The 25974-nt window shown below is 35.6% G+C and overlaps 1 protein-coding gene across 1 annotated transcript in view; it reads left to right on the top strand.

Annotated features, from left to right (window-relative positions):
• The first annotated feature begins 2027 nt into the window (after positions 1 to 2027).
• Positions 2028 to 25974, top strand: part of SPATA48 (spermatogenesis associated 48) — a 73711-nt gene continuing 49764 nt past the window's right edge. Inside the window, 3 exon segments of the mRNA XM_043979837.1 lie at positions 2028 to 2580; positions 17372 to 17466; positions 25527 to 25606. Coding sequence (XP_043835772.1) covers positions 2028 to 2580; positions 17372 to 17466; positions 25527 to 25606 — 728 coding nt within the window.

A 25974-nucleotide genomic window follows, 5' to 3' on the forward strand; every position in this document is an offset into this window, starting at 1 on the left:
CTATACTTGCTATACCTTCCTAAATAGCAAGAGTATACAAGTACAAACAATCCCTACCCTAGAGGATCTTGCATTTTATTGAATGAAATTATACAAGAATATCCAGAATAAATACAAACTAAATACTAGGTCCCTAAAAACTAGGTAGTTGAATATATGATAGTTTGGAAGGAGTGTATTCGGAGTGAAGGAATTAGCAAAGGCTCAGTGGAGAAGGTCATGCTTGAGTTTTTCAGGAAGAGATGAATTCTTTGAAGTAGAGATGAGGGAGAAAGTGAATTGCAGGCAGGGGGAAATGACATCAGAAAGATGATTGGGTTTAGGTTTAAAGGGATGGAATTAGATCACTTAGACAAGTAGAGAGGTTAGTCTTAGTAAGGACTAAGTCCATATAGTCATGAGATGGGGTGAAGAAAGAAAGGTAAAAGATACTTGAGTGATAAGAGCTAAGGAAGATAAAAGAAGAGGAGGCTTCTGGAAAATGACCTAATTTTTTTTTTTCCCTGAAAATGTGAAGCAAGATTTCTCAGCTGAGAGAGTGGCTAGTACATGGGAGATGGCTTGGGAGAGGACAGAAGAGTCAAAACATTGGAGGTCACAGTGCAGACAAAGAGTAGGTCAATCCCTCCAGTGTGTCAATTAACTGATTTCTAAGGAAATAAGTTGTATTTCAGATACCTCTGTTAATATTGTTTGAATATAGTTTCCTCTGGCATTTTTGCCTTCAATTCTCTCAATGGTTAATATTTAATATTTCATTGATAGTATTATTGATCATTTATCTGAATATTCCTCTAAAAACCCTCTTATACATTTCTACCCGTTTCATCTTTTGATGTTTCTGTATTATTTTTGAGGGCAATATGGAGGATCTACACTTTCTGTGATCTCTAAATCTTCCATTTTTCCTGAATACCACTAACTTTCATTTTCCTTTCTAGTTCAATGCTACAAGACCTTCAAGTCAAGCCTTGCAAGAATATTTTCAGGAGCACTCAGGGGATTAAGTGCCATTTTGGATAAATAGAAAAATAAATCTTTAGATGAGTTAGGAACTCAAATCAATTATTCTACTGAGTATATCAAACATAACTTTTATAAAGTTCATTTTATGCAGGTACAGAAAGTAATGGTAAGATGACTAGCATTTAATATATGGCTTTATTTATTTATATGTTTGTTTATTTATTTATTTTGGTGGGGGCAATGAGGATTAAGTGACTTGCCCAGTGTCACACAGGTAGTAAGTGTCAAGTGTCCAAGGCCAGATTTGAACTCATGTCCTCCTGAATCCAGGGCTGGTGCCTTATCCACTGAGCCACCTAGCTGCCCCTAATATATGACTTTAATATTTGCAAAACCCTTTAGCAAAGAGTATGTTATATATCCTCCCCAAAACCTATTGAGGTAGATGATATTATTACCCACATTTTACAAATGAGGAAATGGAGGCAGATAGGTTAAGTGATATTTGCCCAGGCTCATACAGTATATATCTGAAGCAAAATATTCAGATTTTCTTGACTCCCAAGTCCAGAACTCTACCTACTGTGCCAAGTAGATGCTTGGAATATTTTTATTCATATTTAATCTGACAATTATATTGCCCAGTTAAAGATAAACTCAGTTTTTTTTTAAAGGGAAAATATCTTCACAGTTCTGGTAAAGATGCTATCACAGCAGTATTATCGACAAAGGCTAATTGTGTTTTTTTTCCCCAGGAATTATATTATGATGTATAAAATTCCATATTTCAATACATGTCAATGTTTTACTGTTGCCAAGCAACAAAGTACCTCATCATTCTTTCTGCAGCCAAGTTCTTCTGCTACATGACTGTCTTTTGGGGACAGGGAAAGGAGGGCAAATCATTTTTCCCCTTTTTAAAGCAATTTAAACTACACTGCAGGTTAGAAGTGTGAACAAATTTTTATTCTAGACAAACTCTAATTTCCATTTATTGGGAAAGAGTTTATAAAGTCTTTATTTTAAATTGTGGTCATTAAAACAAACAAAAAAAAACCAAAATGATATCAGATCATAGACTTGGACAAATCATTATCCCTAAGTATCCCATCAAAGCAGTAAAAGTGCCATTGAAGAAAATGGATTACCCTCACTACTGTCGTCTCCTACAAAGAATGGACATGCCCTTTGTGAGAGGAAATGAGGACAGACATTTCTATGGCAGTTTTGAAGAGAAAGACAGTCATGCTTTCCTGAAATTTCACCCTTACCCTTCTCCTGTCCAGCCAGACTATCATATATACCGTCCTTATCCCCCACCTCCTGGGAAAGATTATGCTTTATTTCCACATCGAGATGATGTGCCATTGGGTGACCCTTGTTCAGGGCTTATGAGTGCGGGAGGTGATGCTGATTTGCTGCCTAGAGTTGGCAAAAACATCCCAAACCTAGTGGATTACTCTGATGTGAAGCCACAACAACGAGTCCCTTTTTCAGACTGTGGATTGGAGACAGAAATTAGGAGGCGAACAATATTATTTGAAGAGCTAAATGAGGACCCAAGGTGGAATTCCAGAAAAGTATCTGATGCTGCTATCAGAGCCAGACTTGGAGGTAAATAAAAGGATATAGATCTTTTTTTAAGCTCCAGAATGAGGGAAAGGGGTGTGTGTGTGTGTGTGTGTGTGAGAGAGAGAGAGAGAGAGAGAGAGAGAGAGAGAGAGAGAGAGAGAGAGAGAGAGAGAGGTGTAAGTATAATACTCAGAAATTAAGCAGTTGGTAGCAGTCTAATATAGATCTTAAGACAAAATATTGTATTCTGGGCTATAAAATAAATGATAAAATATCTAAATGCTCTCTTATAGAAAATGAATGCTAATTATTATAAGTGATTGATATCAAAAGGCATTATACGAGATAATCTAGATCATAGCCAGCATCAAAGAAATAGTTGCCAACTTAAAGTGCACCTCCTTCCCAGCCCATTGATTAAGACATGTCAGTTTGTCCTATTTCACATAATATTTATATACTAAAATGTATTACTTATATGTAGCCACCATGCTGAAACTATTACCAGAAAAAACTAGTACCAAAATAGGAGTCAAATTAAAGATGCAGGTACAAATATATTTAAACTTTTCTGTACAGAGGTGAATTTCATGTATTTTAAGACCCTTTAGGGAAAGAGAATAATTTAATACTTTTCCTAGATAGTATTATTGTTAAACAATCTTTACCATATAAAAAGCTTTTCTATTTAATTTAACATTTTCAGACATTTACCTTTTATTTTCAAGATAGAAGAGTCCTACCCAGATTTAAACTATCTCAGTAGAAACTTTTTATAGACTTTTGTAAAATACTTTAACTTTGTAAACTTGATCTTTGAAGCATTTCCCCCAAGGACAACTTCTTATCTCATCAGACATTGCTGGCCCTCATGATCTCAAGCCTGGACTATTCTAATAAACCTGCTGTTTGTTCTGCCTATCTCAAGTCTCTCCCCACTCCATAACAACTTATACTCAGTGGTCAGTGATCTTCTATGTTACACTCCCCCTACCTTCCTTACTATTCAACTGAGTAAACTTCAGTGGCTCCCTATTACCTCAAGAATCAAATAGAAAATTCTTAAGTTGGCATTCAAACTCCTTCATAACCTGCCACCTTTTTACCTTTCTAATTTTACATCTTAAACTCCTCCTTTCCCCATGTATTGTACAATCCAGTAACGCTGGCCTCCTTGCTGTTCCTCACACAAGACAACCCCATCTCCTACTGACTCTTAAGTATTTTCACTGGCTTTCTGTCATGCCTTGAATTCTCTCCTTCCCCATTTCTATCTCCTCCCTTTCCTGGCTTCTTTCAAGTCCCAGCTAATATCTTATTTTCTACATATTTGTTTTCATGCTTTCTCCTCCATTAGACTATGAGCTCCTTGAATATATGGACTGTCTTTTGCCTTTGTTTGCACTAAGCATGGTGCCCGGTACAAAATAAGCACCTAATAAATGCTTATTGACTGACTGACTGATGTATTTAATGCACATCTCTTCATTTCAGAGGTGGGTCCCCACCAGATGTAGACTATTTCATCAACTGTCAGACACAGACTATGTTGTTCAGTTTTGCTGAACTGCTTTTTTCTCTTTCTTTTTAAATTTTTGACACCTGGGATAGCTTGCTGGATAGGAGAAGAGTTAGGATATATTTGGAAATGAATGTGATATTTCAAATGTACTAATAAAAATGGAATACATTTTAAACTTATATTTAAAATTTCATATTTGGGTATTTTGATTTTTGTGTTTTCTTTATTAAGAAAACTTTAAGGGAAACCGTATATTTAATACTATTAATAGTTATAATGATAGCTAACATTTGTATAGTGCTTTGTAGTTTGAAAAGATTTTTCACATATACATTTTTATAATTCAGCTTCATGAGGGAGGTGCTTCTGTGAATACTTCAATGCTTCTATGACTCTCATCAATATGTGTATTTCCCTGTTGAGTACATATTGCAACTCATCCATGTCTTTTCATTGTTCAACCAGTCAATAAACAAACATGTTATTAAACATTTACTGTAAGCCAGACACTAGAGTAAGCCCTAGAGATATAAAGGAAGGCAAAAATATGGCCCCTGCCCTCAAGCAGCTCACATTCTAATGAAAGAGAAAATATGTACAAAGAAAATACATGCATATATTGTAATTAGATGTAATATCAAAATTAATGCACTAGTAGTGATGGGACTGAGAAAGGCCTTCAACAGAGGGTAAGATTTGAGCTGAGACTTGAAAAGCAAGCCAAGTACCATAGCAAGGAAGTGGAGTAAGTTGCGAAGCCTGATACAAACTACCACGAATAGAAAAGTGCAAGATAAAGACTGAAAGACAAAATGTCCAAGAGCAAAAGGTTAGGGAGAAACTTAGCTCCAAAGAAAACAAAGCAACATGGGAATTAATAAAGAAAATGAAATGAACAAGAACCTCCAAAAAGGTTACAGAAGAATATAAGTAAAGGAAAGCAAATCAAAAGATCCCCATGGAAAAGAGCACAATAAATTCTAAGTACACCTGAGAGGTTGTGAATCAGCAGTAAATTACAGAATCATTCAAATATATAAAAACCTTTAAAATGATGGTAAATGAGAGCTTTCAAAGAAGGAATTGATAAGGTTAACATGATAATCAATAAAATACATGAAAATCTCTACAAATTAAGAAGCTCAGAAAAAAAAGAATGTTATGTTTATAAATCATAAAGTGGAAGAAAATTTGGCAGAAGGCCAAAAATTTGAAGAATGCATGAATTCTATACAACTCAAAATAACTGATCTTCAAAACAGGTCACATAAGAGTTAATTTAAGGAATATAGTTTTGTTTTGTTTTGTTTTGTTTTTTTAGTGAGGCAATTGGGGTTAAGTGACTTGCCCAGGGTCACACAGCTAGTAAGTGTTAAGTGTCTGAGGCCGGATTTGAACTCAGGTACTCCTGACTCCAGGGCCGGTGCTCTATCCACTGCGCCATCTAGCTGCCCCTTAAGGAATATAGTTACTCCAGAAAAAAGAAAAAAGTACATTTGAATAGACCACGATGACTCCACATTTTTGAGAAATGAGAAGGGAGGGTAGAATATGCTATTACCAAAAAAACCCAAAAAACAAAAAACAATGGAGGGTAACAATTTAAGTAAATTGAAGGAATTTGGGATAGAGAATATAAACAGGAGCAAAGGAGACCCTAGGGGATTCACATAAGCAAAAATAATCACAGGTATGAAAGTCCAGGTTATTTTACAGGGTGTATATTCAAAATCTTTCCAGCTTAGTAGAATTTTCCAGACCTTGGGCTCCATTGACATCTTTTTGGGAATCAGGATTACTTCTGGAATATATTGATATATCTACATAGGATTTTTGTAGAAGTATACTTTATACCTTCTGATACTTATGAATTCATAATTTTATCAGTCATAATTTTGTCAGATCTTCACTGACACCAATAGCAAAACTACTACAGCTTAGTAGTAGGTTGTCAAGAGTTCCCATGGTTAAAAAAAAAAAAAAAAGAACAAAATTCACCACCATATAGCCGACCTTAATTCTAATTCCTTCTCTTTGTTGGTTATTTCCAATTTATTCTGTATATTGCTTGTTTGAACATAGTTGTTTGCATATCATTTCCTCCTCCATTAGGCTGTGAGGTCCTTGAGGGCAGGGACTGTCTTTTATCTTTAGTAGTATCCCCAGTGCTTAGTGCAGTGTTTGGCACAAAGTAGTCACTTAACAAATGTTTTTTTTTGAATGACTGACCACCAAACTTATTATGAAAAAGTCTTTCCAACTTAAGTGAGACTGGTCCTTGGATCATAGTTTTACAGTCTGTCATTGGGTCTATATTCAAATCCTTTCTAATTGAGTAGGATCTTCTAAGTCTTATACTCCATTGGCATAGCCTACAAGAACCTGAGTTACTTACACATCATGATAAATCGTTCAAATAAGACTTTTGTGGAGATTCTAAATGGAATTTTTAAATAAACCTTCTGACACACATATTTTAAGCCAACAAAATAAACACTGAATGTATGTTGTATCTTATTATCATTATGAAAAATAGTGGTAGAATAGAATTGATGTTGTTCTTTGTTTTCATAATGGGAATAAGAAGCAATATACATACAATGTTTACACAGAAATATATTGCTGGAAGGGAACCCTGATGTCATTTAGCTAACTCCTACCCAAAATCATGTATTCTGTCTACAATATCCCTAATAAGTGGTAATCTAACCTTTAGTTGAAAACCTCCAGTGACAAAGAGTTGACAACACTTCCAAATAAGCACATTCTAGTTTTAGATATCTTTAATTATTGAGATGTTTTCTCTTATATATCCCTTATATTGATTTAAACTCTTCCTTCTACATTTTCTACCCATCAGTTTTTGGAGATAATGATCATGATAATTAAAATTTAAAAATAAATGTTATAAACAATTTTTTTTCACTATTATTCCTACATTCTTCTCCTTGGGGTGGGGGGAGCCAACCAATTATTTTTTTTCCATATTAACATTTCTACTCATGACTACAAGAACATTAGAATGCAGTGTAGTTTTAACTTTTAACCTTGTTCTGTTAATTGAATGATTGGTTGAAAAACCTTGGAATAGGCTGGAAATATTAACAAAATCAGAAATTGTCCCATCCTAAAATTAATAGGATAAGGGAGTTCCATCCTTGTCAGTAGAACAAGATTATAACAGGTTTTGGATTCCTGTGGCGGATTAAAATCTGTCATCAAGGCAAGAGTTGATGGCAGTACAATTACTGTAAGCTGTATTTACCAGAGGACACCAGCAACCATTAAAGAATAGATCTTGTGGAAGATTAAGTGTAACAGCAGTGGCAGCTGCCAGATGCCAAAAGAGGAAATTAAAATATACAGTAATAGAAGAGAGAGATCTGAAGCTAATTAACTGTTAAATAAACTCATATTCTACTAATCAAAAAGGAATATGTAGCCACTAAAATTTATGTAAATCATAACTCAGGCCACCTACATACTGAGCTCTACCAGCTGTCAATTGTCTTGACTTTGAAGATGCAGAACACTAACCAGTGGATTTAAGACATAATTCCAGATTAACATTTTTGAAAGAATTTTTTTATATTGTAAGCAAAAATCTCGAATTAGGAAAGAAAAATATATACACAAATAAGGTATATTTAATACCTTAAATTCAGGATTTTAGAGTTTTAAGATATCTCATTCAAGTATCTCATTCTACAAATGTTTATAGGTCAAATCATTCATAGGTAGAGCATTAGTGTCACATAGTAGGCACTTAATGATGTTGTTGACTGACTAGCAAGAACTCATTTACATTCAATAATGATTGGCAGTGGAAATTGAAGTAGAGAAAAGTTAATTGACTTTCCTTTAGTTTTACAGATAATTAGAAATAAATTAGTAACATAGTAACATTGCTATTACTTCCAAGTGAGTGTTTGACCCAAGTTGAGGGGATAGGGGCTGGAAATATGGAACTATCAAATTGAAACAAAATATAAATACTACATGATTGGCCCTATAGTAGGTCCAATGAAAGATAAAAAGAAGATGAAGTCCAACATTCAAGAAGCTTACCATGTAATTGCCTCAATGAGACATGAACTTGCAAAATGTTGAATAAAAATGAAAGAAAATACAACACAATTTAGTATGATGCAAGAAGTAATCAATAAGCATTTATGAGGACAGCTAGGTGGCACAATGGATAGAGTGCCAAATGTGGAGTCAGGAAGATTCATCTTTCTGAGTTCAAATCTAGCCATAGACACTTGTTGTGTTAACCTAGGCAAGTCCTTTAACCCTGCTTGCCCCAGTTTCCTCTTAAATGAACTGGAAAAGAAAGTGGCAAACCACTCCAGTATCTTTGCCAAGAAAACCCCAAATGAATAAAGCACTGGCCCTGGATTCAGGAGTACCTGAGTTCAAATCCGACCTCAGACACTTGAAACTTACTAGCTGTGTGACCCTGGGCAAGTCACTTAACCCCCATTGCTCCACACACACAAAAAAAAAAAAAAAAGAAAAGAAAACCCCAAATGAGATCATGAAGAGTTGGAAACAACTAAAAATAACTGAACAACAGCAACAACAAAGCATTTAGGAAGTATTTACCATATGTCAGGCACTTTTCCTAAGTGCTGGGGATAAAAAGAAAAGAAAAGAAACAGTCTGCACCCTCGAGCTTACATTCTATTTGGGAAGAAAACATATACATAAATTGTTGCATACCTGATAAATACAGAATAGATAAAAAGTATCCATAGAGGGGAAGACCTCTGGAAGTATATGGTATTTGGCCTAATTCTTTAAGAAAAACAGATTCTATAGTTAAAGGAAAGCATTCTAGACATACAAAACAACCAGTACAAGGACATGGAAAGAGATCAGACCATAATGTGTGAGGAAATGCAAGTAAGCTGTGTGGGCCAACTTCAATATGGGGAGAGTTAATTGGGCAGCTTGCTATAATATTGGGGTTCAGGAAATAATGGGAGACCTCTAGGTCCAGAGTTTCCTCTCTTCCAAACTGCCTTTTCTTTAACTATTTCTCTTAGACTGATAAGAAAGGAGATTAACAGCTTCTTTTCCACAAACAAGTCAGGTTTTATTAATGAGAACAAAATTTACAACACAAGTGAAGTTAATAAAGCCAGGGACCATGAGAAAGGGGATAGACAAACTCACCACCACCTGGAATCTGTATTTCCAAGGAAAATCAGCTATGCAGTATCTCATGGTTTGGCCCAAAGGTCAACCACACACCAGCTTCTCTCTATCTCTCCTCCTCTCTTTCTACCTTTCTTCCTCCCTCTCCCACCTGAAGGGAGGTTCTTAGCCCTTGAGTCTCCAATTAGTTCAACATACCCCCTGGGCTGTCCCCATTATAATTTGGCCAGGCTCATGTGGGGGGGTGTGGGGGAACTCCCAGCTGGGGCTTAGGCACTTAGTTGGATACTTTGACTCAATAAATGTTCTTTGTGTTATTCAGTCCCACCTAATATACATAACAAATCTGATCAGAGTTCCTTTTGTTTTTTCTATAATCTCTTCAAGTATACATCCATCTTCTCTTAGGTTTTTCAAGATTACATCTTTTCAGTCTGACCATAATGAAGCAAAGATGGGGTCACAGAAACCCCAAATCACAATTCCTTACAAAGCAAAGTGTAAATGCCACATAGAAAGCATTGAGGGGAGTATTACATTATAACTAAACTAAACTAAAAGATAGCAAAGGATGGGGTTGTAGAGGTCTTGATATGCCAAAAAGAGGTTTACATTTAAAGAGATTGGAGCTTATTGAGCAGATAGGTAACGTGGTCAAACCTAAACTTTAGAAAATCATTTTAGCAGCTCTGTGGAGAATGCATTGGCATGAGGAAAAGAATGAAGTCAGGGAGTATAGTTAGAAGGTGATTGTAAGCATCGCAAGTCAGTTCATGTTTGATTCCCAAAGAAAAGTTAGACAGTAAGTGGTAAGTGTTGGCAAGAAGCAAAGAGTACTTCCATATGAAATGCTTTTAAAAGGCTTTGTGGGATTGTAGAATTAATGGATTGAAGAGGGTGAAATGATATCACCATGTTGGGGTCAGGGTACAATGTGTCTGACTGTTGCTAATCATATCAATACAAGCTTGGGTCAGGCATAAATAATTCATATGAACATTTGGAGTAGAAATGTCTCTAAATTTGCTCATCTCACATTTCTTTTGAGCTACTGTAATTTGACTTTGCTCACAGCATACAATCCCTTCTCTGATATAGGAATGATATGCTGGGCTATCCTGTGCCAGTGTCTCCCATGTCCCCCAACTGATACCAGAGTTCTTCAGAGAAACCATGAGAGTGTCCTTGTATCGCTTCTTCTGCACTTTGTGTGAGTACTTGCCTTGTGTGAGTTCTCCATAAAATAGTCTTTTAGGTAAATGTATGTTTGGCATTCAAACAATGACCAGTCCATCAGAGTTGTACTCTCTTCAATAGAGTTTGAATGCTTGGAAATTCAGCTAAAGAAAACACCTCAATGTCAGAATCTTCCTAAAACAATTCAAATGGAAGAGATTCAGTTTCCTGGCATGGCGGTGGTTATACCATCCAGGTTTCACAGGTATGCATCAATGAGGTCAGCACAACACCTCAGTAGACCTACATTTTGGTAGGCAGTCTAATAGCTCTTCTTTCCCACACTTTCCTTCAGAACCTCCCAAACACTGAACTCTGACAATGTGTCCATCAATCTCATCATCTATGTGTAAATCCCTGGAAAGTATACTGCCAAGGTAAGTGAATTTATCCATTGCATTCAAAATTTCTCCATTTGCTATAACTTATGGTTCTATGTATACATAGTGTGATGCTTGCTGGTAGAGAACCTCTATTTTCTTGATGTTAATTGTTAGGCCAAAATTAGCACAAGCAGCAGAGAATCAAAGCATACTTTGTTGCATCTTAGGCTCAGTGTGCACAGTCATCTGCAAAGAAAAAGTCACACACCAACTCTCTTTCCACTTTAGTCTTGACTTGTAGCTCTTTCAGATTAAATAATTTACCATCAGTGCAGTAGTTAATCTTGATACTGTTTTCATCCTAATTGAAGGTGTCTAACAACATCACTAAAAAGTTTATGTTAAAAAATCTGGGAGCAAGCACATTGTCCATTATCCAGAAAAGAAAATAAATGTTTATTAATTGATTGACTGATTAAAGAATGAATAGAGCAGCTAGGTGGCCCAGTTGATAGAGTACTAGGCCTGGAATGAAGAAGACTCATCATCATGAGTTCAAATCTGGCCTCAGATACTTACTAGATATATGACTGTGGGCAAAACACTCACTTAACCTGTTCACTTCAGCTCCTCATCTGTAAAATGAGCTGGAGGAGAAAATGGCAAACGACTCCAGTATTTTTGCAAGAAAACCCCAAAATGGGGTCACAAAGTTGAACATGATTGAATAATAACAACAAAAAGAATAAATGGTATTTAAACAAGTGAAAAAGGAAGGCATTCCTGGAAAGGGGAATAATACAGGTAGGAATGTTCATCTAGAAAATATATGATAGGAAAAAGAGATGATTCAGGCATATATCGAAATTCCATGGACAATTTTTACAGAACAAACAAGTGGTCAACTGTGATGAAGGTGGGTTGCTGTAGGGATGAACTTGCAACAGGAATATGCATTAGGAGGCTGCTGTCAGTAATGAGGCAAGAGATGATGAGGTTATAAACTAAGGTGGTAGCTGTGTAAATGGGAGGTCAGACAGGGAAGACACTGTGAGGGTAGAAATAGAAAGACTGAGAAACTGATTAGAAATGTGTAGTAAGGAGGAATGAGAAATGAAGGTTAATTATTGAGATTGCAAGCCTGGGAGACCAGAAGAATGGTGCTACCCTCAACAGATATAAGGGAGAAAAGTAACTAAAAGTTTTGCTGAAGTCACTTATCACCCAAACTCAGAACTTCAAAGCTATATTTGACTTTTGAGCTGAAGCCCGGCTGAAAGCAGTGTGGAAAATCCAATTTTTATATTTAGAGAGTGAATATTTTTACACCTCAGAAATTGGCAAGCTACAAATGGGACTTTGATTTATTGTTCTGTTCATTGTCTAGACAAGAATGTGATAGAGAAGATATTGGTAATGCTAATTAAACAAAAAAGTGTGTCTTTGTACATTATTTTTTTGGAAAGCTCAACTGAGAGACAACCTGAGCTCACCCAAAAAGATATTCCCCAGTCTCTATGGGAGCAAGCTGGAAATTTGGCATACATTGAAAAGTTAATTTCTCTTATATGTCTACAGCTTTCAAAGTCTCACTGCCTCTCCCCATGTGTCTGGAGTCAGTTCTGAACAAAGGCTAGAACCGTGTGTCTTTTTTCAAAGAAAAATGAAGAATATCTCTTCTGTCCAAAGCTCTCAAATCAGCTCTGTCCTTCACAGAGGCAAGATGCTCCATGATCTTTCCAACAGTTAGAAGTGTCTCATTGTAAAGTCTCCTAGGATTGGCTAAAAATCCAAGATACAATCATAACTTTCAATATGTCATTCAATGCTCAAAGTCCATCACTAGTCTCTTGTTGTCTATTAAACAAAAATGAAAATCAGATTCCCTGTTCTCTTGGGCTACAACCAGATTTCCAGACACCATGTCATGGAGATGCAAAGCTTCTTGGAACCCTAGGGCCATGCCATCCAATTTGGTAAGTGCTCACATAGTGTTATATCTCACATAGGTTGTATCTTGCTTCCCCAAAGCTCAAGACCATTCTTTTCTCTAGTCTTCCTTCCAAGCCCCTTGATGCAAAGTCCTCCCATACTCTTTTTTCATCTCTTGTTCTAAGAATGAATAATAAATAATCATTGCTTAGATCAAAACATCTTCTGTAGCCACTATGTTGACAATTTAGAAAAAAATACATTCCTTGAGGCAAGAGACTGTCTTTTTTGGATTTTTAAATGCAGTGATGGACTTTTAAATACACAATGCCTGTCACGTAGCACTTAAGTGTTCTTTTTCTGTCAGTCTTTGTTTTGGATGTATTCTTCTTTTCCACCCATATCTACCATTACTATTTTTAATATGCCTCTATGGTCTAAACACACAGGACTTATTCTTTTTTAAGCGTGATTTTCTCCATCCTGTCTAGGTGCCTTTGCTCATATTCCACTGAAGCTCTGCTTATTTTCAACTCCATATAACAAAATACCCCTCTCAGAATAGGGTTGATGACTTCTAATCTCATCACTATGGCTTATAACTGAAGCCTTCCCACTTCCCACTTCTCAGTTTTCTCCCCCTGGAGGACTAGATGATGGAGTACTAAATTCTTCCGCAAACCTTCTTTTATTGAGGAATGAAATTGGACCCAGCTCACTCCACTTTCTATTTGCACCTCTGCTTGGTTTCAGTTCCAGGGAATAAGATTTCAATTCGATTTAATAAACTTTTATTAAGCACCTACTATGTGTCAAGAACTGTGCTGAGGAATGGGGATACAAATTAGAAAAATAAACCCAGTCCTTGCTCTCAAGGAGATTATATTCTAATAGTGAAAACAATACACAAAAGTGAACTGGAAGGCAAGGCTTGGAGAAGACACCAGAGTTTACAAGTTTGCAATTGAAACCAAGCAGAGCTGCAGATGGAAAGTGGAGAGAACTGAAAGTCCAATTTCTATGTTCTATAAAGAAAAGCTTTGGGAGGAGGTTAGCACTCTATTCTCTAGCCCTGGAAGAGAGAGGAGGCTGAGGGAAATGGGAAGGCATCTGAGTAGCCAAGACTGAGTTGGCAGCATGGTGAAGGAACAAGATTCCCCACCCTGTCCCCATCTCTATATTCCCTTGTTGAACTGGATTAGGATTCTGACATTGCTGATTAATTAGCTATGTGACCTTGGAGAAACCTTATGGAACCTCTCAAGATCTAAGTTTGCTCATGTTATAAACAAGGGAGTTTTGACTAGAGGAACTTTAAAGTTCCTTCCCGCTCTAACACTGTGCAGCTATGCATATTATTTTTGTTGTTGTTGTTGTTATTTTTTATTGAATTCTTATGTTCTAACCATTAGTGAGGCCAGAATCTGATTTCTATAGTTCTGACAACTCTTCTATGTGAGAAATAGAATTGATTTTCCTACAAAGTCAAATTGTGAAATTAATTCCTTATATTTAGCTTACTTGTTGGCCACACATCTAGAAAATAAGTTGTTATGCAGAATATCATATATATATATATTTTTAAATGTTAACAGTGTATCACTTGAGTTGTGTGAGAAAATAATGGGATTTGGCAGATACTCAAAGGCTCACCTGGAGATTAATCTAAACTGATTGAATTAAGTGAGGGTGATTGAATTTGCTGATTAGCCTACTTCAAGTTAATTAGATTGTAACCACACCTGGCTGGCCCTTAAGTAGGTATTGTTCTCAGAAGCTAAGGACTTTGAACCTAACATGAGACTACCTTCAAGTCCAGTGAACCAATGGATTTGGATGATGCTAACCAATCAGCTTGAAGCAGTGTGTAAGGACTGCCTATGCTCCAGACCTATAAAAAGCTTCCACACTCAGTTTGAGAGCAGTTTGTGATTGAAGCAGGCTCATGGCAGAGGACTTGATGAAGAATCAGACCAGGCTGGAACTCCAGGCTAGATAGGCCTTTTCTTAACTCCACGTGTTCTCTTTTTTCTAATACCTAGTATGCTTTAATAAATGCTTAATGCCCAAAGACTGGTGCTAAAGCTTCTAATTTAGGGCAAACACATATTAGATTTTTTAGACATCACAGTTAGATTTTAAGCATCATAGCTGAAAATCTTGAATTTGCTCCAGAAGGGAGATTTTAACTATTTTATCCGTTGCTTTTCCCTTTTCAATTTTGTGGTCTTAAATTAAAATATAATTTTTACAATAATGGTTTATATTTCAATTGCAGTAGTAATTTTAGAATTGAGTGACTTGTTTGGGGATTCAAGCCATCCTAAATTAATGAATCTTCATAGTTTCATAGTAATTCTAGTTATGTACCATAGACAACCTATATTAAGACACTTTGGATTCTTAGTCCCAATAGACAGAGTTGATGATGTAAATATATTTTAAAACTCCACCTTTCCCCTACAGTGAATTCATGCGATTCATATGATTTTGTGTAAGTATGTATAATAATTCAAATTCAATACTAGTTGTCTGGAGCACAGAAGAAAATAAATTCATAAATTGTGCATACATCCACATTTCTATTCCCCAAAATGAAATTTTCATTTAATAAAAGGTTTTGCTTACTTATGAAGGCAATGAAAGTGTGGACTCAAAAACCTTCACCACAAGTGAAATGCTAGGTTTGCTGATGAGAATGATGAAATTTTCCTTTCAAACAACCTCCAAGAGCTGAATTCAGATTATTGCTACAAATAGTGTAACAGATAAAGCAGCCCCACCTCTTTTTACCAAAATCAACTTGGATGCCGAGGCCAGGCAACAAAACGTGTTTTGTTGTTTTAAAAATAGATAGACCTTTTAAATGTCAGGCATGGTAGAAGGAAAGAATGAGTTCCTTGGAAATGTACCATTTTGGTGGATTAGGTTATGTGAGGAGCACAGCTTTAGGGACTGGGGAGTTAAGGGTTAGTGTTTCTCTGGAAGGCACACCACCTAGAAGTCAAAGAACTACCTACCTAGGCAGTAGGACTCAAAAAGAGTAAAATTTTTAGGTCGGCAAAATTACCTAATTACACTGAAACAAAAGTCTTTGTTCAGGGTATTATTAATTTATACAATTTACTTTTTTTGCCAAAGGGCCCACAACAATAAACTCTAGAATATATTTTTGAAGGTTCATAATATGTTTATAGTCCAACTTGCCATCTAGGCCACCTTGTAAGCTGGTAAATGGGGACTAATTCCCCCTTACAAACAACCCCCCCCCCGCCCCCGGGGCAGCTAGGTGGCGCAGTGGATAGAGCACCGGCTCTGGAATCAGGAGTACCTGAGTTCAAATCCGGCCTCAGACACTTAACACTTACTAGCTGTATGACCCTGGGCAAGTCACTTAACCCCAATTGCCTCACTTAAAAAAAACCCAAAAAACAACACACACACACACACACACACACACACACACACACACCCCGCCTCCAAAAGTTGTCTTGTGATAGCTTTTATTATAACCAAACACCATCTTTTAGGTTTCTCTTCTTCTCCCCCATGTATCAACCCATCCTTCTAATCCAATATTCATTAGCATAGTTCTCCAAAGTTTCTCTAATTTAAAACAATTATTCAAATGAAGAAAAGGGGTAGATGTCATCTGAAAAAAATAATGTGATTGTATAGAGAGCTCTTCCATGAGTTTTTATTTTAAAGGGGCATTTACAAAATGTGGGAGAAGATACATGAGCAAGGAAGACAACAAAAGAGTGAGATGGACTTGAATGAAGAGTAGCAGGAATAAATTAAAACCTCAAATAGGCTGAAGCCTAGGAAAACTCCTATGGCCTCAGATAGTATATGTTGAGATTCATTTACTTAAATGGGCCTTCACAGACTATTGATTCTGAAGGAGCCTTGGAGCTTATCCAGTCCAATTCCCCTATGTCATGAATCCCCTCTATAACAGCATGAAAAATTATGTGACCCCATGAATATCAGCAGATAGAGTCAGTGATAGCACAGTGAGAAGCCCCTGGATCATGCAGGAGCTGCAGATGACAAAAAAACTCCAAAAACTTATTGTACAGGAATAAATTCAGACCTTGATTTTAGTAGGTACTGGGACTTACATGGAGTCTGCAGGTATAAGGAACAGGAATTGTCTCCCTAGCAACCCCTCATTCTTTCCCCTTGCAAAAAAAAAAAAACAAAAACAAAACTTCAGTATCCTGGAAATGATCTCTATAGCAGCTTTGCAGTAGTCTCAAAACACAGTCACTTCTGGAAAGTGTGCTTTTTGTGTCTCCTCTCTCTCCTCTTTCAAAAATGGTATTAAGTATTAACAAGAGATCAACTCTAACTCCTAGAACATGAAACCCATAGCGCTAAACATAATCTTACTCTAATGACATAAGTATTCTTTTCTGCATAATAACAAACAATTTAAGCACCACTCCACTAGCTTCCCACATATATTCTACTTGTTTGCACTTATTTTCCATTTTGTTTATGACTTTAGATTTAGATTTAGATTTAATATCAACCATTGAAAAATTAACTAATCTAATATTAATATTTTTTCAAACAGGAAAAGTCTCTGGTCAATGAGAAAGAAAATATTATTATTAATGTTTTAGCTTAAAAACCAATAATTTTACTTTTTCAGGTTGGACAAGCCCAGTGAGAGTTATTCCCGATATATCTAAAATGCAAGGCAATTTAACCACGCATAGGTTTTCATTTGATGATTCAAAATGTAAGGTAAGACATATGCCATTTGTTTTATTGGTCATTTGTATTCTATGGTCTTGAGTGTCAACAATATATGTATGAAAAAACTCATATTTTTGTTCATTTATTAACCATTTGAACTTATTCCTAATCAAAGGAAATACAGGTACCTCAGCCTCTGAAGGAGGCTGATGAAAGGGAAGGCAGATGGGGGAGGCAGGGGTAAGAAGCAAAAAGCTGGTGAGGAGGAATAGGGTGAAAGAAGCAAAACCAGTACAAAGGGGGTAAATACGATGGAGGGAAATAGACTAATAATAAATGTGAATGTCAACTGGATAGCAGAGTGGATTAAAAACCCAAATCCTACAATATCCTGTTTACAAGAAACACATCTGAAACAGAGATACACACAGAGTAAAGGTAAAAGGCTGGAGCAGAATATATTATACTTCAGCTGAAGTAAAAAAAAAAAGCAGGGGTAGCAATCCTTATTTCAGACAAAGCAAAGGCAAAAATAGATCTAATTAAAAGAGATAATAAAGGGGGCAGCTAGATGGCTCAGTGGATAGAGCACTGGGCCTGGATTCAGGAGTACCTGAGTTCAAATGTGGCCTCAGACACTTAACACTAACTAGCTGTGTGACCCTGAGCAAGTCACTTAACCCCAATTGCCCCGCAAAAAAAAAAAAAGAGAGATAATAAGGAAGGCAACTACATCTTGCTAAAAGGTACAATAGATAATGAAGTAATATTAATACTAAACATGTATGCATCAAGTGGTATAGAATAAAAATTCTTAGAGGAGAAGTTAAATGAGTTACAAGAGGAAATAGCAAAACTATACTAGTGGGGGATATGAATCTTCCCCTCTCAGAATTAGATAAATCTAGCCACAAAATAAATACTAAAGAAGTTAATTGTTAGAAATACAAATATGGTGTTAATACCAAAACCAGGCAGAGCCAAAACAGAGGAAGGAAATTATAGACCAATTTCCCTAAAGAATATTGATGCAAAAATCTTAAATAAGATATTAGCAAGGAGATTACAGCAAGTGATCACGAGGATAATACACTAGTTCAACATTAGGAAAACTATGAATATAATCAACCACATCAATAAGAAAACTCACCAAAATCATATGATTATCTCAATAGATGCAGAGAAAGGTTTTTGACAAAATACAGTACCCATTCCTAATAAAAACACTAGAGAGCTTGGGAATAGGTGGAGCTTTCCTTAAAATAATAAGCAGTATCTACTTAAAATCATCAGCAAGCATTATATGTAATGGAGATAAGTTAGAGGCCTTTCCAATAAGATCAGGAGTGAAACAGGGAAGTCCATTATCACTTCTATTATTTAATATTTTACTAGAAATGTTAGCTTTAGCAATAAGAGAAGAAAAAGGAATTAAAGGAATTAGAATAGGCAAGGTGGAAACAAAACTATCATTCTTTGCAGGTGATATGATGGTATACTTAGAGAATCTGAGAGAATAACCTAAAAATTACTTAAAACAATTAACAACTTTAGCAAAGTCGCATGATATAAAATAAATCCACATAAATTATTAGCATTTCTATACATGACCAACAAAGTCCAGCAGCAAGAGATAGAAAGAGAAATTCCATTTAAAGAATGGTAGTCAATATAAAATACTTGGGAGTCTACTTGCCAAGACAAACCCAAGAACTCTATGAACACAATTACAAATCACTTTTCACACAAATCAAATCAGATCTAAATAATTGGGAAAATATCAATTGCTCATAGGTAGGCCAAGCTAATATAATAATAATGACAGTTCTACCTAAATTAACTTATTTATTCAGTGCCATATTAATCAGACTACCTAAAATTAATTTATAGAGATAAAAAATAACAAAATTCATTTGGAAGTACAAAAGGTCAAGAATATCAAGGGAACTAATGAAAAAAATGCACAGGAAGATGGGCTAGCCTTGCCAAAGCTGAAGTTTTAGTATGAAGTGGCAGTCATCAAAACAATCTGGTACTGGCTAAGAAATAGAGTGGTGGATCAATGGAATAGGTTAGACACAGGAGATATAGTAGTAAATGACTTTAGCAATGTACTGTTTGATAAATCCAAAGACTCCAGCTTCTGGAATAGGAACTCGATATTTGACAAAAACTGCTGGGAAAACTGGAAGATAGTATGGCAGAAACTAGGCATAGACCAACATCTTATACCTTATACTAAAATAAGGTCAAAATAGGTACATGATTTAGACATAAAAGGTAATACCATAGGTAAATTAGGAGAGGAAGGAATAGTTTACTTCTCAGATTTACGGAAAGGAGAACAGTTTATGACCAAACAAGAGATAGAGAATAGTATGAAATGCAAAATGACATTAAATTTAAAAGTTTTTGTACAAATAGAAGCAATGCATCCAAAATTAGAAGGGAGGCTGAAAGCTGGGAAACAATTTTTATAACCAATATTTCTGATAAGGGCCTCATTTCTAAAATATATTGGTAACTAATTCAAATTTCTAAGAATCTAAGTCATTCCCCATTTGACAAATGGTCAAAGGATATGAACAGGCAGTTTTCTGATGAAGAAATCAAAGCTATCTATTGTCATATGAAAAAAATGCTCTAAATCACTAATGATTAGAGAATGCAAATTAAAGCAATTCTGAGATACCATCTGAAACCTCTCAGATTGGCTAATATGACAAAAAAGGAAAATAATAAATGTTGGAGAAGCTGCAGGAAAATTGGAACACTAATGCATTGTTGGTAGAGTTGTGGACTGATCCAACTATGCTGGAGAGCAATTTGGAACTATGCCCAAAGGGCTATAAAGCTGTGCATACCCTTTGACTCAGAAATGCCACTATTGTGTCTGTTTCCCAACGAGATCATAAAAAAGGGAAAAGGACCCACATGTACAAAAATAATTATAGCTGTTCTTTTTTGAGGTGGCAAGGAATTGGAAATTGAGGGGATTCCCATCAATTGGGGAATGGCTGAACCAGTTGTGGTATATGAATGTAATGGAATACTATTATTCTGTAAGAAACCATGAACAGGCAGATTTCAGAGAAACCTAGAAGGACTTACATGAACTGATGCTGCGTGAGATGTGCAGAAACAGGAGAACATTGTACATAGTATCAACAACATTGTGTGTTGATCAACTGTGATAGACTTGACTTTTCTCAGCCATATAATGGTCCAAGATAGTTGCAAAAGGCTCATGATGGAAAATGCTCCCCGAATCCAGAGAAAAGGAACTGTGGAATCTGGATGTAGAATGAACCATGCTGTTTCTATTTTTTTTTCTTTTTTGAGGTTTTCCCCTTTTGCTCTGATTCTTCTTTCACAGCATGACTAATGCAGAAATATCTTTAATGTGATTGTACATATATAACCTATATTGGATTGCTTTCATTCTTGGGGAGGGGGGAGGGAGAAAAATTTGAAACTAGAAATATTATAAAAACAAATGTTGAAAACTATCTCTACATGTAACTAGAAAATAATAAAATACTTTTATGAAAAAATAAAGTAATGGTAGACAATATAAAAAAGTAAAATTGGCCAAATAGAAAAGGAGATACAAAAGGTCACTAAAGAAAATAATTCCTTAAAAAATAGAATTGAGCGAATGGAAGCTAATGACTTCATGAGAAATCAAGACACAATCAAACAAAACCAAAAGAATGAAAAAATAGAAGACAAATGTGAACTATCAAATTGGAAAAAACAAAAGACCTGGAAAATAGATCCAGGAGAGATAATTTTAAATATTATTGGACTACCTTGAAAACCGTGATTTAAAAAAGAGCCTAGACAATCTTTCAAGAAATTATCAAGAAAAATTTCCCTGATATTCTACAACAAAACAGTAAAATAGAAGTTGAAAAAATCCACCAATTATCTCCTGAAAGAGATCCCAAAATGAAAACTCCCAGAAATATTATAGCCAAATCTCAGAAATCCTCGGACAAGGAGAAAAATATTTCAAGCAGGCAAAAAGAAACAATTCAAATGTCATGGAGCCAGAGTCAGGATTATATAAGATTTAGCAGTTTCTACATTAAAGGATCAGAGGGCTAGGAATATGATATTCCAGAGGCCAAAAGAGCTGGCATTACAACCAAAAGGCACCTACCTATCAAAACTGAGTATAATCCTTCAGGGGGGAAAAAAGACACTCAATGAAATAAAGGACTTTTAGGCATTCTTGATGAAAAGACCAGAGCTGAATAGAAAATTTGACTTTCAAATATAAGACCCCAGAGAAGCATAAAAAGGTAAACAGGAAAAGGAAATCATAAATGATTTAATATGGTTAAACAGTTTATATTCCTACTTGTAGTTCATAAGAACTTTCTTATTATTAGGTATATGAAAGGATGATATCCAAAAAATAAAGGTATGAGACAGCATGCACTGTGAGAAAGGGAAAGGGAGAGTTGGAGTGGGGTAAATTATCTCACGTAAAAGAGCAAAGAAAAACCTTTTACAGTGGAGTAGAAGATGTGGGAAGTAAGGGGGATTGAGTGAACATTATTCATATCAGAATTGGCTCTAAGAGGGAATAACATATGCACTCAATTGGGTTTAGAAATCTATCTTAGCCTGAAAGAAAGTAGATGGGGAAGGGGATAAAGGCAAGGGTGGGGCAGGGATAGAAGGGAGGGCAGATTTGATGCAAATTTCTCTGATAAAGGCCTCATTTCTCAAACATCTGGAGAACTGAGCCAAATTTATAAAAATAAGAGTGAGTGCCCAATGGATAAATGATCAAAAGATATGAACAGTTTTCAGATGAAATAATCAAAGCTATCTATATCCACATGGAAAAAAATGCTCTAACTCATTATTGAATGGAGAGATGAAAATCAAAACAATTCTGAGATACTACCTTATAGCTATTAGATTGGCTAATAGGACAGAAGAGGGAAATGACAAATATTGGAAGAGATGTGGGAAAATTGAGACATTAATACATTCTTGGTGGAGTAGTGAACTGATATCATTCCATAGAGCAATTTAGGATTGTGCCCAAATGGCTATAAAACCATGCATACCCTTTGACCTAGTAATACTACTACTAGGTCTGTATCTAAAAAGAAATGATAGATAAAAAGGAAAAGGCCCTATATGTACAAAAATATTTAGATCAGTTCTTTTCTGGTGGCAATGATTTGGAACTTCAGGAGATGTCCTATATGATTACAGTGGAATACTATTGTGCTATTAGAAATGATGAGGGGGCAGCCAGGTGGTGCAGTGGATAAAGCACAAGCCTTGGATTCAGGAGGACCTGAGTTCAAATCTGCCTTCAGATACTTGACAGTTACTAGCTGTGTGACCCTGGGCAAGTCACTTAACCCCCGTTGCCCACAACAAAAAAAAAAAAAAAAAAGAAAAGAAATGATGAGCGGGATGTTCTCAGAAAAACCTGGAAAGAGTTTTGCATGAGCTGTTGCAAAGTGAAATGTACTTTATAAAAAATAACTGCAATATTGTAAGATTATCAGCTGTGAATGACAGCTATTTTCAGCAATATAGTGATTCAAGACCTCTCTGAAGGACTTATAATGAAAAATGCTATCCATCTCCAGAAAAATAACTGGTGGTATCTGAATACAGATTGAAGCATACTTTAAAAATTATTTTTCTTGAGGGTTTTTTGGCTGTTTTCTTTCACAACATGACTAATATGGAACTGTTTTGTATTACTAAACATGTATAACCTATATCAAATTGCTTTTTTTTCTCAATTGTGTGGGGGGAGGGGAGTGAGAAAGGGAGGGAATTTGGAACTCAAAGTTTTAAAATCAAATGTTAAAAATTGTTTTTTACATGTAATTGGGGAAAAATAAAATTAAAAAAGAAAATAAAATAACTGCTAGGAAAATCAGACAGCAATGTGAGAGAAACTAAATTTAGACCACTATCTCATACCTTATACCAAGCTAGTCTCCAAATGGAAACATCACCTAAATATAAAACATAAGATCATAAACAAATTAAAGAAATATAGAAAAATCACTTAGATCTGTGGATACAAGAAAAATTCCAGACAAGAGACACAAAAATTTTAGAAGATGGTTTCTTTTTATTGCACATTTTAGTTTTTGCATAAACAAATTCAATAAGACTAAATTTAAAGGGAAATGACTGGGGAAAAATTTTTGCAGCAAGTTTCTCTGACATCTCTTCTAAGACATATAGAGCATTCAAAAAGTCTTAGTGCAGTATTAAATTATAACATAAATCCTCTGTCTACTTAAAGATCTTCTTCATAGCAGGGCCCTTTCCTTCCTTTCCAGTCTTCTCAAATCAATGATTCCAAGTACAAACTAATCTCTCTATGATTTAAAAACCATCATTTCCTGCATGGATTTTTTTTCTATGTACTTGATCTGACCCAATTCCTTTACCTTGTTTGTTTGGGGTTTTTTGTCATCTTTGTATTTACTTATATATCTCATCAGAAATTGATGTGTCAAAGCCCAAATGTGGCATTTCTCCTGTCACTAATGATGAAAAGGATTTGTTATAGAAATGTTGATAGATTTGTTACATTTGTCATCAGTTTATTTTCATCCAAATTATATATGCTCTTGGTGCATAGAAATGTTCTTGGGATGATCTGACTTAATTGGGTTTCAAACCAAGCTTTCAGCAATCTTGTTTCTCTTCTACCATTCATTAAGGTTTTTGTTTTTGTTTTTATTTTTTGGTGGGGATTCTATTCATAATCTTTCACCATCTTATTTGGTAACCTTTTGCAGATAAGTTCTACATCTTATACTCTTGTTGCCCATGGCAAAAAATGCCTCTTTGTGGTAGGAATCAAATACTTTCTGGCTAAGGTGCTTTGGGAATTTCTTTTCCCAGACAAAGGTGCTATTTGTCTTTACCTTGTTCAGGGAATCAGTCCAGAAAGCAGGGACTGCCCAAGTGATTAATCATAGGTGTCATGGGGAGTGCGTGAGAGAAAGGAGGTAAGAATAAGCATTTATTTAGCTCCTACTTCATACCAGGCACTGTTCTAAGCACTTTACAAATAGTATCTCATTTTATCAAGAAAAAAATCCAATGTCTTTTCAAAATGTTAATAACTATTATATTTATTATTCTGGATAGAACGAATGACTGTTTCCATTACAGATACATTTATCCACTGAAGTTTAACATTGGTTTTGTTTTTTTTTTTAATATTTTTCATTTTTATTTGGCAACTTTTTCCCCCCTTCACATTAGTTTCAGAGACTACAGATGAAGTATGGCTACTAGTGGTAAAGGCAGTGAGGTGGTGCAGTAGAAAGAATACTAGGACCTGGAATCAGAAAGAATTGAGTTCAAGTCCTATCTCAGCTACTTATTAGCTGTGCAATCCAGGGCAAGTAACTTAACCTTTGTGTGCTTCAGTTTTCTCATCTGAAGAATGGGGATAATAATAATACTACCTCCTGGGATTGTTGTGGAGATAAAATGAGATAGTATTTGGAAATGCTCAACAGACATTAAAAAGCCATGGAAAGAGTGCTGGATTTGTAATCAGAAAGCATGAGTTCCAGTTCTGGCTCTGTTACTTACTATTTATTTGACTTAAAATCACTTAAAATTTCTTGGCTTCAGTTCTCTTATCTTCAGAATGAGAATGTTGAACCAGATGACTTGTAGGGACTCTTCTAGAGTTAATCTACGATTCTAAAATCTGTATAACAACATGTAGCTGTGTATCAGCTACTTCTGGCCTATGAGAAAGGCACATATGGGGAGCTAGGGAGCATACTGAATACACTGCCGGACTTGGAGTAAGGAAAAGTGAAATTCAAATTCTGCCTCAGACACTTGGAAAAATCATTTAACCTGTCTCAGCCTCAGTTACCTCATCTGTAAATGGGGAGTAATAACAACATAAACTTCACAGGATTGTTGGAAGATCAAATGAGATGTCAAATGCTTTGCAAACGTTAAAACCTATGTAAATGTTAGCTATTTGAATAAAGCTAGTAAATGAATCTGAAAATGTAACAAATCCATCTCATGCCCAACATGTTTTGATGTCGTTCTTCGCTTCTTGTTTCCCAAAGGGTAAAGAAGGTAAAATTCCAGGAGTGATGAGTGAGGAACAGAGAGTAAAGGAATCATTCTATAAGTCCAGTACACAAAAGTGAGCAATTTTTTCTGTCGTAGAATTGTTACCATATTTAAAAATATATTCTAGTGGATAGGACACTGGTCTTGGAGTCAGGAATACCTGGGTTCAAATCCTGGCTCAGATATTTACAAGTGGTGAGCTCTGACCTTCAATTTCCTTATCTGTCAAATGAGGGAGTTCAACTTCATGGCCTTTCCCTTTCATCTCTAAGACTGTGATCCTATAAAAATCTTTATTTACATACCAGTAGTTCAATATTTGAGGGATATATAAGTTGTTTCATTTTGGATTTAGAAGTTTATTTATAATACAAAGAGAAGCTGTAGAACTGGACTTGGAGGCAGGAAGGCTAAGGTTTAGCTTCCACCACTGAGTTATTA

This window comes from Dromiciops gliroides, chromosome 1, assembly GCF_019393635.1.
Source record: "Dromiciops gliroides isolate mDroGli1 chromosome 1, mDroGli1.pri, whole genome shotgun sequence".
NCBI classification, from domain to species: domain Eukaryota; kingdom Metazoa; phylum Chordata; class Mammalia; order Microbiotheria; family Microbiotheriidae; genus Dromiciops; species Dromiciops gliroides.